Source organism: Zalophus californianus, chromosome 2 (genome assembly GCF_009762305.2).
Source record: "Zalophus californianus isolate mZalCal1 chromosome 2, mZalCal1.pri.v2, whole genome shotgun sequence".
NCBI classification, from domain to species: domain Eukaryota; kingdom Metazoa; phylum Chordata; class Mammalia; order Carnivora; family Otariidae; genus Zalophus; species Zalophus californianus.
The window spans coordinates 44,724,751-44,743,167 of NC_045596.1; the positions used below are offsets into that span (position 1 = coordinate 44,724,751).

The 18,417-nt window shown below is 42.4% G+C and overlaps 1 protein-coding gene across 2 annotated transcripts in view; it reads left to right on the plus strand.

Moving 5' to 3' along the window:
• The first annotated feature begins 4,451 nt into the window (after positions 1-4,451).
• Positions 4,452-18,417, plus strand: part of THEGL (theg spermatid protein like) — a 53,786-nt gene continuing 39,820 nt past the window's right edge. Inside the window, exons 1-2 of one of the 2 annotated variants that reach the window (XM_027599587.1) lie at positions 4,452-5,363; positions 17,718-17,748. In XM_027599587.1, coding sequence (XP_027455388.1) covers positions 4,844-5,363; positions 17,718-17,748 — 551 coding nt within the window. In that variant the 5' untranslated portion in view covers positions 4,452-4,843. The remainder of the gene's footprint in view (positions 5,364-17,717; positions 17,749-18,417) is intronic. The other variant, XM_027599586.1, reaches the window with a different exon arrangement.

Below are 18,417 nucleotides of genomic sequence, written 5' to 3' on the forward strand. Positions count from 1 at the left end.
CCCACGGAGCAGGGAGCCCGATGTGGGGCTGGATCCCAGGACCCCAGGATCATGACTTGAGCCGAAGGCAGACACTCAATGACTGAGCCACCCAGGCGCCCCAAGGAAAAAGACTTTCTCAAATGAACAAAAATTGAGGGAATTTGTTGCCAATAGACCTGCCTTGCAAGAAATGTTAAAAGAAGGGCGCCTGGGTGGCTCAGTTGGTTAAGCAACTGCCTTCGGCTCAGATCATGATCCTGGAGTCCTGGGATCGAGTCCCACATCAGGCTCCCTGCTCAGCGGGGAGTCTGCTTCTTCCTCTGACCCTCTTCCCTCTCGTGCTCTCTCTCTCTCTCAAATAAATAAATAAAATCTTTTTAAAAAAAAGAAATGTTAAAAGAAGTTCTTCAGAGAGAAGGAAAATTATACAGGTCAGAAATTCAGATCTTCTTAAAGGAAGAGTACTGGAAAAGAAATAAGTGAAGGTAAAATTCAAACTTTTATTTTTTTATTCCCTTTTTTTAAAGATTTATTTATTTATTTATTTATTTATTTATTTATTTATTTATTTATTTATTTATTTATTTATTTGAGAGAGAGAGTGAGCATGGAGAGGAGCTGAGGGAGAAGCAGACTCCCCGCTGAGCAGGGAGCCTGGATCCTGGATCCCAGGACCTCTGGATCACAATCGGAGTGGAAGGCAGATGCTAAACTGACTGAGCCACCCAGGCACCCCATGAAAACAAGATTTGTTCTGCAAATCCTTCCTTTTAAAATTTGGGATTTGTGGCAAAAAAAAAAAATTTAGTGAAGATGATTAGCCCCTTTGAATGTTAGCACATAAACTCCACTGTCAAGTATTGGGTTGAAATGGAACATACTTGAACTTAGGCATACAAGTGCAAAATGTTAGTTGCCCTCTGAGAGATGAGATGTTAGAGTGGATACTTTAAGGTCACTGGCTTTCTCACCTTCAGACCTGCAGAATAATGTTGAACAGTATCATATCACAACAGCCACTTGGGTTTCTAATGTTAGTCAGACCTTCCTTTATCTGTCCTATGGAAGTTGGATCACACAATGATTCAGGATGGTCAGAAACCCTGGATTTCAGCCTCTGCCCTAAGGATTGCCAAGTACTGGCCTTTGGACAGATCCCTTAACCATATTGTGTCTTACTTGGTCTTCACTCTGGAAAAGGATTAAATCAAATACAGACTACTTCCAGCCCTAAACTCTGATTCTATCACTTCCTTATGTTTTCTAAGGTAGTTGAGGGTATATATAAGTTCTGGATACCTATTTCAAAGATGATGCCAAAAGCTTTTGGGATAGGGAATGATAACGCTGTTCAGTCTTGTTTTTCTCACATTCTGATTTTAGCTTCTGCATTTTGGTAGTAAGTGTTATGGCTAGAGTTTATCCCTCAGTGAAGAACTATTGAGTGCCAACATTGTGGTGGCTGCTTGATGCTGAGGATGATTAAAGCAGGGACTTGAGATGCTCTCAGGCTAGCAAGGGAGGTACATGACACAGGGGTTTCTAATGAAACGGCACTCAGCCAAGACAGGTTGTCAGAGTCTGCCTGGCTGCCACTCTTCCCAGCAGGCCTCATAGGTGGCGCTCATTATCTTAGAATAATGACCATTGCCAACCTTCCAGGCTCAGAAATTTTAAGTGTAGTTAGCACACTAAGAATGGATCTGTCTTTTCATTTATTGATTCAGTCAACATTTATTGAGCACCAACTGTATGCCAGAATTCTTGCATTTAAAATGATGGAAATCCAACTTAAATTGGTGTGTGCCAAAAAGGGCACTGGGGGGGGGGGCTCATTATACTGGGAAATCTAAGGCATGGGCAGATTCAAGAGTTTGAAGATAACAAGGCTGTCTCTCCATCTCTTGGTCCTGCTAACCTCTGTTTGGCTTCATTCTCAAACTCCCTCTGCAAGGAATTGCTCTCAACACCAAGCCCACAACATTCATATAGCTCATGATCATGGAGTCAAATGGATCCTCTCTTTTAAAGCAGCCATCCAGCAAATCTCATGGAGGGGCAAGATTGGTTCTGCTGAGCTCACATATTGATCTCTGAACCAATCCCTGTGGCCAAATTGTCCAGATCTGGTGGTGGGGGTGGGGGGAGCAGGATTAACCCCCTCCAACCATTTGGAATGAGTTCCCCACAGAAAGAATGGGTTCTAGTTTTAGAAGAAGAAGGAAGGGATTCTAGGCAGGAAAACAACAGAAAGAATGATAGCTATTCATAGCCATCCACTGTGCTTAGCACTGGGCATTTACCAGCCACCAGGATAGAGAATGTCCCTGTCATTAAGGAGCTTATATTCTGGGTGTGGAGGCACACACAAAAATAAAAAAGCAGATGAAATAATTATAAATTGTGTTGAAGCAAGAATCTGAGATAGAAGGTAATGGCAGGAACATTTTTAAAATTACTGTGGGTTGGAAAGACTTGAGTGGGTGATATTTAAGCCAAGCCCTGAAGGATAGAAAAGAGCCAGTAGGGAGGAGTGGGCTCCAGGCAGTGGGGACAGGTATAGAAAGATGCTGAAATGGGAAAGAGTTTGACATGTTAGAGAAGATTGAGGAGGCTGGAATGTAGACAACAAGGGTGGGGCAGCCCACAGTAGATTGGAGAGAGAGAGAGGCAAGGACCAAGATCCTGGGGCATCTTATGGTGCAAAGCTTGAGATTTATTCTAAATAGTTTGGTGTGTCATGATTGTCATTACACCAGTTTGAGGGCACTTCAGAATCCAGAGAGATGAATGTGCCCTGGACTGGCATTGGTGAAAGGAGATGGAAAGAAAAGTGTGAGGGGCGCCTGGGTGGCTCAGTCGGTTTAACGGCTGCCTTCGCCTCAGATCATGATCCCAGGGTCCTGGGATCGAGCCCCACATCAGGCTCCTAGCTCAGTGGAGAGCCTGTTTCTTCCTCTCCCTCTGCCTGCCTCTCTGCCTACTTGTGCTCTCTCTCTCTCTGTCAAATAAATAAGTAAAATCTTTAAAAAAAAAAAAAGGGAAGAAAAGCGTGGATTAAAAACACATTTGAAGGATGAACTGGAGTTGCTGATGTACTGGAGGGGGAGTGAGAGAAAGAGAGAATCCAGATTGATTCCTAAATTTCTCCTGGGAAAGATGTATGTCAGTTTCATGAGATTGGTGTATAAAATCAGAATGCCAATATGTAACTGTGATGTGGACCAGAATTAATTCTGTGTGATCCTAATCTCTCCCAGTAAGCAAAATCCCGGGGAAGCTGGGTCATGTCAGAAAGTTGCCTGGTGAGCATGGATCTATTGATGTATAAGTGGCATCAGGTCACAGATCCATCTCAAGAGGGCCTGAAGAACCAGCTGTATGTAACATTTGCAGTCTTTTGGCTTTGGACTCTCCTCTTTGCAATTTTTGAATAAACATAACCAGTAGGATATGAAATTTGAAGCATTTCATTTAGTGGTGGACTAGTACTGATTTAGGGGTGCCTTTTTAAGGTGAATCTACAGAACTCTTGCCTCATTGTTCACATGTTGAGTTAAAACTCTCCGATAGCTTTATTTCTCATTTCCCCAAGTATTTGGGATATAATTCTTGAATTTCCATACAGTACTGCACATGTCTATCTCATGTCTGAGGGAGCAGATTTCCTGATTCATATATGCCACTCTCTTCTCATTCTTCTAGATGACATCCATAATCCAAAATCTTTCTCTTTTAACTTTTTGCATCTGTGAGACAAAGTATATCCAAGGAATACCCATAGTGTGCAAAAAGTGTACTTGGGTTTATCATATACTTGGACAGATGACTAGTTCTTGAACACCTCTAGTGTCTTCTCCCAAACAAAAACAAAAACCCCACATCAGGGAAACCCTACCACTTCTTTTCTCCTCTACCACACCATCATGGCCATGAAAATTAGCTGAAAGCCCTCCTCCGGATTGGGAGAGGTCCAGATCACTTACCTTTTTAAAATCTCTTAGTAAGAGAAAGGGTTGCCAAAAACAGTGTTATAAAAATTCTGGTATATTGTATTTAAATACAAATGTATTTAAATACAAGATGTCACATTTAACAAATTAATGTTATCAACACACATATCGTGAGATAATTACAGGGTTTATAAAAAAACAATCACTTATATAGTGCACTTCAGTTGATAAGTGCCCTGTAACGAAACAGGTTGTAGATGAATCTATTATTCTTGTAATCCCGTCAATGTTTCTTTGTGACTGTGTGTAGAACTTCATGTGAAGAAAACTTTAAAAATCTAAATTTGAGATTTTTCCTGAATATTAACTTTGGACCAAATGACATGTTGGTGTCGCCCCTCTCCCACAACCACATTATGACTGTTGTGCATTTACTAGAAACTGATGGAAGTCAATCTTAGTGATCGAGGGCCTTAGAATAGTACCCCTCCCAGCATGATTAGGGAACAAAGGCCTATGGAGAGCCGGCGCCACAGAACCTCTGAACCTAACAGGGTCCTGGCTCTGCTGTCCGAGTGGTGCCATAATTAGACTGGAAGCTGCTATGTTGTCCCCAAGGCCTGGGCCACGGAAAGCACTCCAGAGTCCTCGCCCTTAACACAAGGAACAGCTGGTCAGGAACCCGCCTGTTTCTCTCCGCGGGCGTGCGTCGGGAGCGAGGTGCGTCCCCTTGGCAACCGGAGAAAGCGCAAGGAGGGCCCCAGAGCCGGGCTGCTTGGGCCGGGGCGGGCCGGGGCGGGGCTTGGCCGCCCCCCAGCCCAAGCCGCTCGGGTCCGGCAGATGACACAGCGCGCCTGCGTCCCGCCCCGAGGATCGGCGCCGCGCGCGGCTGGAGCTTCTGGGCACCAATGGAGAACGAAGAATTTTCAGGCTCATCTGCGTTTACGGATGGGTATGGCGCGACAGAAATATCCGCTCTCTCCGAAGCCTTTCAGAAGCCCTTAGTACTCAGGCTTCTCGACATGCACAAGCTTGAGGGGCTTGAGGAGCCCGAGGAACCCCAGGAGCCGGCAGAAGCCAACAAGCAGAGCCAGCGAGACCAATGGAACGAGTTTGATGAGCCCCAGGAGACATCTGAACCCCACACGCCCTATGAGCCCCACGAACCCTATGAGCCCTACAAGCCTTATGAGCCCCACAAGCCCTATGAGCTCCACGAACCGCATGAGCCCCACAAAGCCTACGAGCCCCACCCACCCCGCAAGCCCCGTAAGCTCCGCGAGCCCCGTAAACCCCGGGAGTCCCATGCTCCCCGAGAGCCCCACAAGCCCAACGAAGCCGAGTTGCTTCCCAGAGCTGCCGCCGTCGTGGTCTCCCCTTCTCTGATGACCAGGTTCCCGCTAAGGATTCCGCCTTCTTCCCTGAGCGGTAGGTGTTGGGCCCTTCCCAAGGCACTGAACCACCCAGCCCTATCTGGAACTGGGGGGTCCGAATGTGAATATTTGCATGCAAGAGCTCACTTTGTTTTAATTTTTGTGTCATTTACCTGCTGCTTTGCAGTCATCTATCTTTGGACCGTATGTGACTCTGATGAGTAAATGAGAGAAATTGAATCTCTTCACTCTCTCCTCTCTTCACCTGATGACCTCCTAGCTGTCCTTGATTATTCATTGTAACATCCTTTTGAAGCTCTTCTTAATTTTTCTCTACAGTCATTTACTCTGGGTTACCACTTTGAACGTTACCTCTATTATAGCACTTAAGATGCTATCTCTTTCTCTGCATTAAAGGGAGGGATCCTTTGTCAGTGTTTGGCGCATGGTGGCACTCAATAAATGCTAGCTATTACATTATTAAAGTTGTAGGAATAAAATACTCATTGAGCAGGAATTCAAAGTGTATTTACTAAATGTTTACAGTCCTCACCAAGCCCATTACAGGGCTAATGGGTCTTGGGTATAAACATTCTTTGCTCTAACCACACTAGTTCACTTAATGACTTTTCACTGATGATCCCCCCCAAAAGCAATTCTTTGTCCACATTGGGCTTCTAGTCCCTCAGCTGACCACTTTTAATCTCATGTTCTCCTTGGCTCCTCTTTATGAGCTTCCATTCTATGGTTTGTCAGTGGCTCACTTACATATTCCACCACCCTGTTGACTCTGGCTGTCCACCATACTTCTCCAAGCAAAACCTCAACCCTGGTTAAACCTAACCATCCATCTTCTGCGTACACCTGAGCAGCTGACTCTTGCTGAACAAAATCACACAATCATATGGTTTATTTCAATTTTAGGACCACACATCTTACTGGTTACTTGATACTTCCTAGTAAACCCACTTTATTCATCTAGTAAATTCTCCTAATCTCTGAGAAGATAACTGTCTTCTTTACTCTCCTCCAGATGTTACACTTTTGACCCCCAAACAGCTGAAGACTTTGTCTCACATTTTATTGAGCAAATAGAAATAGTCATGAGCTCTCTTCTTTTCTTTTTTAAAAATGTATGTATGTATTTATTTATTTGACAGAGAGAGAGAGCAAGCACAAGCAGGGGGAGCAGCAGAGGGAGAGGGAGAAGCAGGCTCCCCACTGAGCAGGGAGCCCGATGCGGGGCTGGATCCCAGGACCCTGGGATCATGACCTGAGCTGAAGACAGACCTTACCAACTGAGCCACCCAGGCACCCCGAGCTCTCATATTTTCTTACCACTAATCTATTGCCTTACCCAAATCTACACCTATGTATTCTTTTTACATATTTCAAAGAAGAATTGTGCCTTTTTCTGTGAAAAGCAAAATCCTCCACTTGTGCTTTGGGTTCTGCTCTTGTCTCCTGAAGAATTTTGTTCTTGCCATATCCCCCCTCTCTCCTACAGAATTAATTTCTCCATCTCTAATGAATCAGTCCCATGAATGCACACATATACTCTATAAGTATATACTCAAGAACCTTTCATCTTGAAAAAACCCTTGACCCCATGTCTTCAACATGGAATCTACCAAATTACCAGCATCTGTACATATATCCTCTGCCTTTTCTCCTGTTAATAATGGAGAACTGTCTTTTTTCCTATTAAAGGCCATTCTCTCAACCTGTATGTTGGATACCATCCTATCCAACTTTAAACTCTTTGCTCCTAAAATTAGCCCCTCTCTCTCCTGCATCATTTTATTTTCTCTACTGGGTCATTCAGCACGTGAATATGAAGCAATAACTCCCATCTTAAAAACAAAACAAAACAAAAAACCCTCTCTTAATCCCATGTACCACTCCTATTTCTCTGCTCCTCCTTAGAGAAAAATTCCTCAAAACAGTTGTTATTTATCTCCATATCCTCACTTCTCATTCTCTTAAGAACCCCCTTTAACATTCATCTTCTCTACTTGGCTGAAGTGCTCTTGTTGAGGTCATAATGACCTCTGCCTTGCCAAAATCAATGGTTAATTCTTCATTCTCATCTTACTCATTTAACACATTCACTTCCTCTTTCTTGGAAGCCCTTCTTTACTTGCCTTCATTGTCCTCCTGTCTCATCAATTGTTCCTGACTCAGTTTTCTTTTGAGTCAGGAACTTCTCTTCCCAGCCTCTAGGTTGAGGTGAGTGATGGCTTTTCTCAGATTCTTTAGAACTTTCCTTGTTCCCTAGGCAATGTCATCACTTCCATGGCTTTAATTGTTTGCTGGTAACTTCTCAAATTTTTCCCTTGAGTTCCAGAGTTTTATAACCAGTTGTCTATTTAATACCCCTACTTGAGTATCTAGTAGGCATGTAAAATTAAATGTGTCCATAACTGAACTCTTACTTCCACACCGAAACTTGCTCTTCCTTCACTGTTCCTCATTTCAGCAAACGGTACCACCACTCATTCATCTAGGTGCTAGGATCAAAAAACCTTGTAGTCATTCTTGACACCTGTTTTCCCCTTACACTCAGCCTCCAAACCATCAGCAAACCTCAATTTTGAGATATATCATGACTGAGCACTTACTAACATCTAGAGCTTCATCATCTTTTTAAGCCACTCTCATCTCTTGCTTGATCCACTACAATGGCCTTCTGCTTGCTCTTGCTTCCACTCTTGCCCCATTCCAACCCCCTCTCCAGTTTATTGTTCATACAGTGGTCATGGGTCTTAGAACATAAATTATATGCAACTCTCCTACTCTCACCTCTCCAGAGGGCTTCTCATCTCATATAGTTTGTAATCTAAAGTCCTTAGCAGGCCTGCAAGGCCCCACATGATCCTCATCCAGATGTCTCACCATCTCCCCACCATCTCTGCTCTCCGACCACATGGGCCTCCTTGCTCCCACCTCACAGTCATTTCATTTGACTTTTCCTCTGCCCGGACACCCTTCCCTCAAGTATTTGTCACCTTTTAAAGATATACCAGATCACTGTCAAAACGAACACTCTCTATCCTGCTCATTTTCTTTAAAGTACTTGTCTTATTGACTGTACAATATAATGTGTCTATTTGTTTACTGTTTATATTAAGCTCACAGAGGACAAAACCTTTCTTTTCCACTGTTTCATCCTCAGTGCCTCAAGCAGTGCCTGGAACAAGTTAGGACTTAGCAGTTATTGTTGAATGAAAGATTTCTTCATTCAGCCTCTGTTACCAAGTCCACTTGGTTCCTTCTCTATCCTTAGGGTTGTTAAGAAAATTGAGTTAATACCTGTAAAGCATTTAGAGCAGATTGTGGTACTGGTAAGTGCTTAGTAGATGTTAGCCATTAGTAGTGGTGGTAGTATTTTTATCTTATTTGGCCTCTGGGCAGCATTTAATACAATTGACCGCTCCCTTCTTGAAATATATACCTCTTAGTCTTGGCCTCTGTGACACCACAGTCCCCCAGTTCACCTATGTGACTGCTTGCTTCTTGGGCTCATTTGCTGAGCCCTCCCTATTTTCCTGACCTCTAAAGAGCTCCATCCTGACCCCTTTTCTTTTTTTCTTTTTTTTTCTTTCACTTTCCCTCCCGGGCTGTCTTACGTACACTTACAGCTTTAAATAGCATGCCTATACTGCTGCCTCCTAAATTTATATATTCCAGCTCTACTCTCTTTCCTGTGTCCCACACTTATGTATTCAAACTGCCTACTGGACATCTCCATTTGGATATATCATAGGCATCGCAAAAATAACGTACTTTGAAATAGAAGTCTTTTTTTTTTTTAAGATTTTATTTATTTATTTGAGAGAGTGAGAATAAGAGACAAAGAGAGAGCACATGAGACGGGGGAGGGTCAGAGGGAGAAGCAGACTCCCTGCTGAGCAGGGAGCCTGATGTGGGACTCGATCCCGGGACTCCAGGATCATGACCTGAGCCGAAGGCAGTCGCTTAACCAACTGAGCCACCCAGGCGCCCTGAAATAGAAGTCTTGATTTCTCTCCCAATCTTCTTCCTCCCTCACTCCTCCAACTGAATGCTTCCAGAAAATGGCAAATAGATTGCAGGGGAAACAAGGGTAGAATCAGGGAGACTACCCGAGAGGCTCATCTAGAAATCCAGGTGAGAAATGGCCATAATTGGGATGAGGGTGTACCAATGGAAGTGAATGAATTCAAGAAATAGAAAAACTAACAACTTGCATTGGATGCATTTGATTTGAAGGTGAGGGAAGAGAAGTCAGGGAGAAATAGTAGTTTTTTTTTTTTTTGGCTTGATCAAACTCAATGCTATTTTGTAAAGTAAGGATGCCACCCTTACTATATAATCCTGCTTGTGGCTTCCCATTGCTCTTAGGATAAACCAAACCTTTGCAGGGGTCTCTAGAGTTCTGTGAGCCCTCTGACCTCACTCCCTTCTACTCCTTCCTGCTTACTCTACCCCAGTCATACTGACTTCTTTTCTGTTCTCTAAAAGGCCAATCCCATACTTGCCCCTGCTTCAGAATCTGTATTTGTGGTTTCCTCTCCCTAGATGCTTATTATTTTTACAGGATTGTCTCATGATTAATTCCTATTCAGGTCCCAGTCCACATTTTTCTTTTCTTTTTTCTTTTTAATTAATTAATTTATCTTCCAAGTTTTTATTTAAACTCCAGTTAGTCATGGGGAGCCTGGCTGGCTCAGTTGGTGGAGCGTGTGACTCTTGATCTCTGGGTTGTGAGTTTGAGCCCCATATTGGGTATAACGATTACTTTAAATTTTTTTTTAATCTTTAAAAAAAAAAATTCTGGTTAGTTAACATACAGTGTAATATCAGTTTCAGGTGTAGAATTTAGTGATTCGACACTTCCCTACATCACCTGGTGCTCATCACAACAAATGCTGTCCTTAATCCCCATCACCTATTTAACCCATCTCCCCCCACCACCTCCCCTCTGGTAACCAGCAGTTTGTTCTCTATAGTTAAGAGTAGTTTTATGGTTTTCCTCTCTCTCCCCACCCCATGTTCATCGGTTTTGTTTGTCAAATTCTGCATATGAGTGAAATCATATGTTATTGATCTTTCTCTGCCAGTCCATGTTTTTAAAAGGTTGGAAAGCCTGACTCTTAGAGGGCCTTCCCTGTCCATGATGCCTAAAGTAACCCCATCAGAAGTAGCTTGATGATGAGATTCTCTCTCAAAAGTTCTCAGACTCTGCTTTAGAAAATACTACTTTAAAATTTCCTATCTTATGGGGTGCCTGGGTGGCTCAGTCGTTAAGTGTCTGCCTTCGGCTCAGGTCATGATCCCAGAGTCCTGGGATCAAGCCCCGCATCAGGCTCCCTGCTCGGCGGGAAGCCTGCTTCTCCCTCTCCCACTCCCCCTGCTTGTGTTCCCTCTCTCACTGTGGATCTCTCTGTCAAATAAATAAATAAAATCTTAAAAAAAAAATTTCCTATCTTATCTATTTGTTTTCTAGATTTTAGATTTTCCTTGTTAAAAATCCTATCTTTACATTAATTCCCTTAGTAAAGCTTAACAAGCGTCCAGCATATTTATACAATATTTACATAAAATAGTGTAAATATTAGGAAATATTTAGTCAGCATGTCACCATGCTTCTGTTCACTCAATAAGATCCCTTCATCCACCAAACATTTGTTGAGCATCTACCAAGGCACTCTTTGTGTCCTGTGGGGCTGTAAAGATGACTGACACATGGCAGTTGGGTTGGGTGCATATTTTTAAAATTTATATTATAGAATAGGGCCCATAATCACCTTATTAATGTATCATCATCTAATCATCAATGTCCCTGTTAAAATTTATTGAGCACTTACTATGTTCAGGGTGTAGACACTGAGCCATAGATGAGTAAGACAGGGATTCCATCCTTGAAGGACTGTCAGTGTGGTTGGGGAGGCTGAACACATTCATAACAATAACACATCCACATAACATACAAAATAAAGTGGATCGGAGTATCCCACAGCACAATCACTTCATTTCCCTGAGTTGAATGGCAATACTAACTAACCTCTATTTTTAATGGAGAAGAAAGACTCAGAAAATAGGACCAAAGTATTCATTTAAGGTACTTACCTAAAATAGGCTGAAATAGAGATTAACTATTTAATCTCAAGTATACAGAACTAAGAGTACTTCATTTGGATTTTATGTATGTATATATTTATGTAGGCTCCATGCCTAGCATGGAACCCAATGTGGGGCTTGAACTCCTGACCCTTAGATCAAGATCTGAGCTGAGATCAAGAGTTGGATGCACTCAACTGACTAAGCCACCCAGGCGCCCCTTAATTTGGATTTATAAGGGATTAGGGAAGTGATTTGTTATTTTTATTTTTTTTTAAAGATTTTATTTATTTGACACAGAGAGAGTACTAGTAGGGGAGCGGCAGGCAGAGGGAGAGGGAGAAGCGGGCTTCCCGCTGAGCAGGGAGCCTGATGCGGGGCTCGATCCCAGGACCCTGGGATCATGACCCGGGCCGAAGGCAGCCGCTTAACCAACTGAGCCACCCACGTGTCCCTCCTCGATCCCAGGCACCCCAGTTTCTTCATTTTTTTTTAAAAGATTTTATTTATTTGACAGAAAGAGCACAAGCAGAGGGAGAGAGAAGGAGAAGCAGGCTCTCTGCTGAGAAAGGAGCCTGATGTGGGACTCGATCCCAGGACCCTGGGATCATGACCCGGGCCGAAGGCAGCCGCTTAACCAACTGAGCCACCCACGTGTCCCTCCTCATTTTTTTTTAAAAAGCAGATGCCTCATGTTTCATGACATAGTTGTGCCACTACGAGTTTAACACCTCATTTGTTCCAGGATGTTGCTATTATTACAAGCAATGCTGTAATAGATAGACCTGTACATGATGTCGTTTAGTACACATCATACAGGTATACCTGTAGAATAAATTTCCAGAAGTGGGATACTGGAGGGTTAACACATCTGGAACTTTGATTTAACAAAATGGCCTTCCATGGGAGTTGATACATTTTGTACGCCCAATGAAAGTGGCAATGGAAGTGTCTGTTCTCTATAGTCTCACCATTGTAATGTGTGGTTGAACTTCTGGCTTTTTGAAAATCTCACTGATGCGGGTGCCTGGGTGGCTCAGTCGGTTAAGCAGCTGTCTTCGGCTCAAGTCATGATCCCGGGGCCCTGGGATCTAGTCCCGCATCGGGCTCCCTGGCTCAGCAGTGAACCTGCTTCTCTCTCTCCCTCTGCCCTGCTTGTGCTCTTTTCCTCTCACTTTCTCTCTCTCAAATAAATAAATAAAATCTTAAAGAAAAGGAAAATCAAAATGATGAAAAACTAGTGTGTCCGTTAAGTTTTAATTTGCATTTATCTTACTATCCGAATGACATTAAGCATTTTTTTTGATATATATTTTTTCATGTCCTTTGCCTATTTTCTTTTGCTAGGTATTTTTCTTAATTATAAGGAGATTAGCCCTTTGGGATATATATGACCTGTTTATTTCTGTTTGTTGGTGGTCTCCTTGTCTTTGCCTGTTTTTATTTCATTTTGTTTTGCCACAAAAATATTTTTATAGTAAAATTTGCCAATCATTTCTTTTATGGCTTCTGTTTGGAATCATAATTAGGCCTTCTTCCACTTCTAGGTTATGAAGGAATTACCCATGTGTTTTCTTCTATAATCTTTTTTTTTAAAACATTCAAATTTTTGATCCATTCAGAATTTATCGTGGTGTTTGGTGTGAGTTATAAAGCCAGCTTTCTTAGCAGCTACCCAGGTTGCCAGTGCTGTCTTCACATAGATGAAATCGGGTAAAAATGAACATGAAAAATAGATTTGAAATTTGAGAAAAAGGGTCACAAAAATATAGTTATGAGAGGAGGCACAGCTTAATAGCTTGAGGGTGTAAGTTTTGAGCTCTAGTTTGCACGGAAGTCCCTGGTTTCTGTTGTTGTTGTCATTGAACCAGGTGGAAGGACTTGCCCTTTTTCTGCCTCTGCCTTCTCAACCTCAAGCAAAAACCCTTTCCCGCGCTCTCCTGTCTCTTGCCTGATGACCCTGAGCTAAGGCACTGGGAAGCACAGTGCTAGGGAGCTGTGCCTAGGAGAAGAGCAAGAAGAATGAACAGTAGTGACGGATCACATAGCTTAGTACATCATATCAGAGAACGTCCCACTGTTTGTTTACATTGTCATACCCAATATAGAAGTGGACTGCTTTACGACCAATCTCTAAAACAATAGTGCACATAAAAGAAGCACAAATTTTACTTCAAAAGGCCTTGAAAACTAAAGTAGACCTTACTGAAGTATCTTACAGGCCACTATACCATCGAACATAGAGTGAAACCTGCTAAAAATTTTCTTGAGGCATCACTCTTCCCACGTCCCAATCCTAATGACAGCTAATCTCCAAAAATACCTCTCCTATTTCTCTCCAGTTCTAGCGTTCCTCTCTCTTACCCTCTCTTCCTGTGCCCCCTAGATCCATTCTGAGAGGTGCTCCCTGCCTTTTCTTTGTAGGTCAGTGGTATCCCATTCAGTACAACCCAGGACTAGAGGCTGAACATCTCAAACGTGGGCTCCTTAGGAGGCAGGGTAGAGGGCAAAGTGGAGAACAGTTATACTTAGACATTTCGTCCTTATATGTTACAAAATGCTTTACTTGAGTTTGCAATGGGACTCACAGTGAGCAAATGCCTCATCGCGGCCATCCGGGAAGAACAGGTTTAATCAGGCTCTCTCCCAGCAGATGGCAGCCTTCTCCATCAAATGGCCTGGATCATTGCATTTTCTAGCTGTAGGGGGCAACGTGAGTGATGTGGTCTGTGTGCTACAGAATAAAATACAGACATTTAAAGGGCCTACTACAGCCATAATGTTCTGATTATCTCTTAGAGGGAGCCGGTGTTCATCATTTCGCTCAAAATCCTTTAGGGACTTCCTTCTGGTAGCCCCCCCCCCCTTTTTTTTTAAAGATTTTATTTATTTATTTGAGAGAGAGAATGAGAGATAGAGAGCACGAGAGGGAAGAGGGTCAGAGGGAGAAGCAGACTCCCTGCTGAGCGGGGAGCCCGATGTGGGACTCGATCCCGAGACTCCAGGATCATGACCTGAGCCGAAGGCAGTCGCTTAACCAACTGAGCCACCCAGGCGTCCCCTTCTGGTAGCCCTTAAATAAAAGCCAGACTCCTGCAGGGCTCACTGGGATCTGGCCCAACCACAAATCCTGCTGTCTTCTCTTGCTCCCTTCCCTCCAGCCACCCTGACCAACCATCTTCCTGTGCCTTTTGCTTGATTTCACCTCAGGACCTTTACACTTGCTGTCTCCTCTGTTTGAAATGCTTTTCCTCTCTCTCCTGGTTAGAGCCAGGATTTGGTTTTAGCCTGTCTGATTCCAGAGCCAGGAATCTTACCCATTAAATAATATTGTGGTAAAGCCCAAACTTATCTGCTTCAAAAAATACCAGTACCTGTGTTCCACCTCCAAAACTGTGGATTTAATTGGTCTAGGGTGTGACCTGGGCCCCACAATTTTTAAAAGATCCCCAAGTGATCTTTAATGTGCAGACAAGTTTGGAAACCATTGTGATAGTGCTTTGCTTGGGACATTAGCTAATAATAGGCGCCTGAGAGCTGTTCTATCCCACCAATTGGTAAGATAACATCAAAAGTATTTCTAAAATAAAGAGTGCAAGGGGTGCCTGGGTGGCTCAGTCCGTTAAGCATCCAACTCTTGATTTTGGCTCAGGTCATGATCTCAAGGTCATGAGATTGAGCCCTTCATCAGATTCCCGCTCTGAGCATGGGCCTCTGAAGATTCTCTCTCCCCCTCTCCCTCTGCTCCTCTCTCTCTCTCCCTCTCTTAAGAAAAAAAAAAAAAGAGGGAGAAAGAGAGTGCAACCTCTACCTGTGGGAGAAACTACCATGAAAGGGCAATAGGAAAAGTGTTATTCATTCATATTATCAGTATTTGTAGAAGGGTTTTTAGGATTGATTCAGTGTTATACTGACTTTCTGACCTGTGTATATAAAGCTGGGAACCAAGCTTGGTGATACACAAAAAATCCACAGAACAAGTGTTGCATCTGTGATGGGTGACAGCATGACTGGGCACAAGGGGCGTATTTGTAGACTACTCTCCCCTTTTCCTTAGGTCTGAGTCAGTTTGGCCTTAAAAAGTAGAGTAATAGATGGGGCACCTGGGTGGCTCAGTTGGTTGGGCATCTGACTTTTGATTTCAGTCCAGGTCATGATCGTAGGGTCTTGAGATCCGGCTCCGCGTCAGGTTCCACCCTCAGCGGGGAGTCTGCTCCTCTCTCTCTCTCCCCCTCTCCCTTGACCCTCCCCCGCCTATGCTCTCTCTCTCTCTCTCAAATATTTTTTTAAAAAAGTAGAGTAATAGAAAATATCCCAATTCAAAAATTCCATTTACTATTTTTTTTAAGTTTGTAACCTATCTCCTACTATGCTGTAAACTCCTTGAGAGGTGAACTTACCTTACTTATTTTTGTTCTCTCAACACTGGCACCATGCTGCACATAGTAGAAACCCAATCAGATCTGGGTTGCTGTGTTTCCTGCAGTGCTCCCACACTGATACACTAAAATTGTAACTAATAATTCTGATCACCATTCACCTACTATATGCAGAGTACTTCACATATATGTCACTAATCTTTATACAGGCATACCTATTACCCTCCTATCTGAGAAGGGAAACTGAGTCTCAGAGAAGTTAAGCAGTTTGCCCAAGGTTGTACGGCTGAGTAACAGAACTGGGGTTTGAGCTATATCTGTCTGATGCCAGACCACCCCCACTTTCCTTTACCCAAAATACTTCAGAGGGTGGGCAGCGGTACTTCAGAACTCTCAGATATGATTAAAAACTCCCAAGAAAAAACCATCTGGAACAGACTGTCCTTATGAGGCCTATTATACTAGGCCTTTGCATAACGTAGCCTATATGATCTCCTACATTTTCCCACATTTAGCAAAAAACTAAACATGATTTTTTTTTTTTTTTAAAGTGGGCTCCATGCCGGGCCCCGGTGCAGGGCCTGAACTCACGATCTTGAGATCAAGACCAGCCAAGAACAAGAGTCAGACACCTAACCGACTGAGCTACCCAGGCACCCCAAAACATGATTTCTTTTAAAGATTTTATTTATTTATTTGACAGAGAGAGTATGAGCAGGGGAAGGGGCAGAGGGAGAGGGAGAAGGAGACTTCCCGCTGAGTGGGGGGCCCAGTGCAGGTCTGGATCCCAGGACCCCAAGATCATGACCTGAGCCGAAGTCGGACACTCAACCAACTGAGCCACCCAGGTGCCCCTGAACCATGATTTTTAATTTGCTTAACCATTTCTTCTGTTTTGGACGTTTCAGGTGTATCCAATTTTCCACTGATACCACAATGAACATTTTTGTGCATACATTTTTGCTATGCTTGGAATAATTTCTTTAGGGTACATTTCTTTTTTTTAAGATTTTTTTTATTTATTTGAGAGAGAGAGTGAGCACAAGCTGGGGGAGAGGCAGAGGGAGAGAGAGAAACAGACTCCCCACTGAGCAGGGAGCCTGATTCAGGGCTCGATCCCAGGACCTTGGGATCATGACCTAAGCCAAAGGCAGACGCTTAACTGACTGAGCCACCCAGGCGCCCCTTTAGGGTACATTTCTACAAGTAGAATTAGATTAAGGAATTTGACTTATACTGCCAAATTATTTTTCACAAAGTATACTAGTTTAGGTTTCCACAGCGGTACAAAAGAGTGTTCATTTCATCTTAACCATCTAGTCTCATTATCCTCTGCAAAATTTCTTTTTTGCTAATTTTGTAGTTTACCAAAAATCTCATTCTTTACGTTGTTTTGATTACAAGCAAGCATGAATTTTTTCTTTTATTTACATGTCTTTATATGTGTGTCTTCATATATGAATTCAGTTTCTGTCCTTTGTCCATTCAACTTTTGACACATACCTTGGTGTTTTTCTTATTCATCTATACTTTTATAATCTTCGGGTATTAAGACTATTAACCCTTTCTCATATTTGTTGCCAAATATTTTCATTTCCTCTTCAAGTTTTAATTTTTGACACATAGAAGTTTTAAGTTTTAAATATTTTAATCTATATTATTCCTGTATATCTCTTGTCACCTTTAGCTTAGATTAAAATCTAGTGAGTAAGTAGATATTCTCTTATTTTTGCTCTAATTCAATTAAATATTTAACTCCTTGCTTTACCTGTGATTTATTTTGGTACATGGTGTGACATACTTAATTTAGCAATTCCTCTAGGTAGTTATTTTTCACAGTCTCTTTTTCTATTGATTTGTGATGTTATCTTTATAGTTCCTTTGATTCTTATTGAATCTAATGTTTGCTTTTACTTTTATTTTTGTAGATCCTGGTCCCTGTGGCATTGCAAGAAAATGGTAAGACTGTAGGTATAGTACTCTTCTACCAGACTAACTAGCTGATGTGAAAGACTCAATCTGGGGCTTCTGAAGGAAAAACCGATCATGGGGGTTCCTGTGCTTTTTCTTAGCCATAAGTCCATTTTCTAATGACAGTTCCTGTGTAAAAAGGAAATGAGAGATAAAGTGATTAAGAAGTGAGATAGGGGAAGAAGATTGAGATGTAGGAGAACTCTCCTTAGATTCACTTACTGTTTTACTTGTTTGCTAAATACTAGGTGTATGTTACATGCTAGGTCTGAACCTTTAAGGGACTTGGGATGCTGCATTGACAATCTCATGTCACAGATTTTGTGAAGCTCCAGGTCAGTATATCCCGATCTCCCCTCGTCTCTATTTCAAGTACAGTAGCTAATGAAATTTCAAGAAAGTGCTCTCTATGGAAAAAAGAAAATGTGTACATAGAGTACACAAAACAGATGCCCCCTGAAAATTGATGCTTACTCTTTCTTTGGCTAAGATGGAGTTAGAAGAGGTAACAGAGGAGAGTCATTTAAGAGAAATACCAAAGATGAGTATCAATGGCTTATATAGATGAGAAGTAAATAATAATAATTTTATTTGTATCCATTCTTTGAATAAATGGATTAAATCATTCATTTTTTGTTATTATTTAACATTTACATT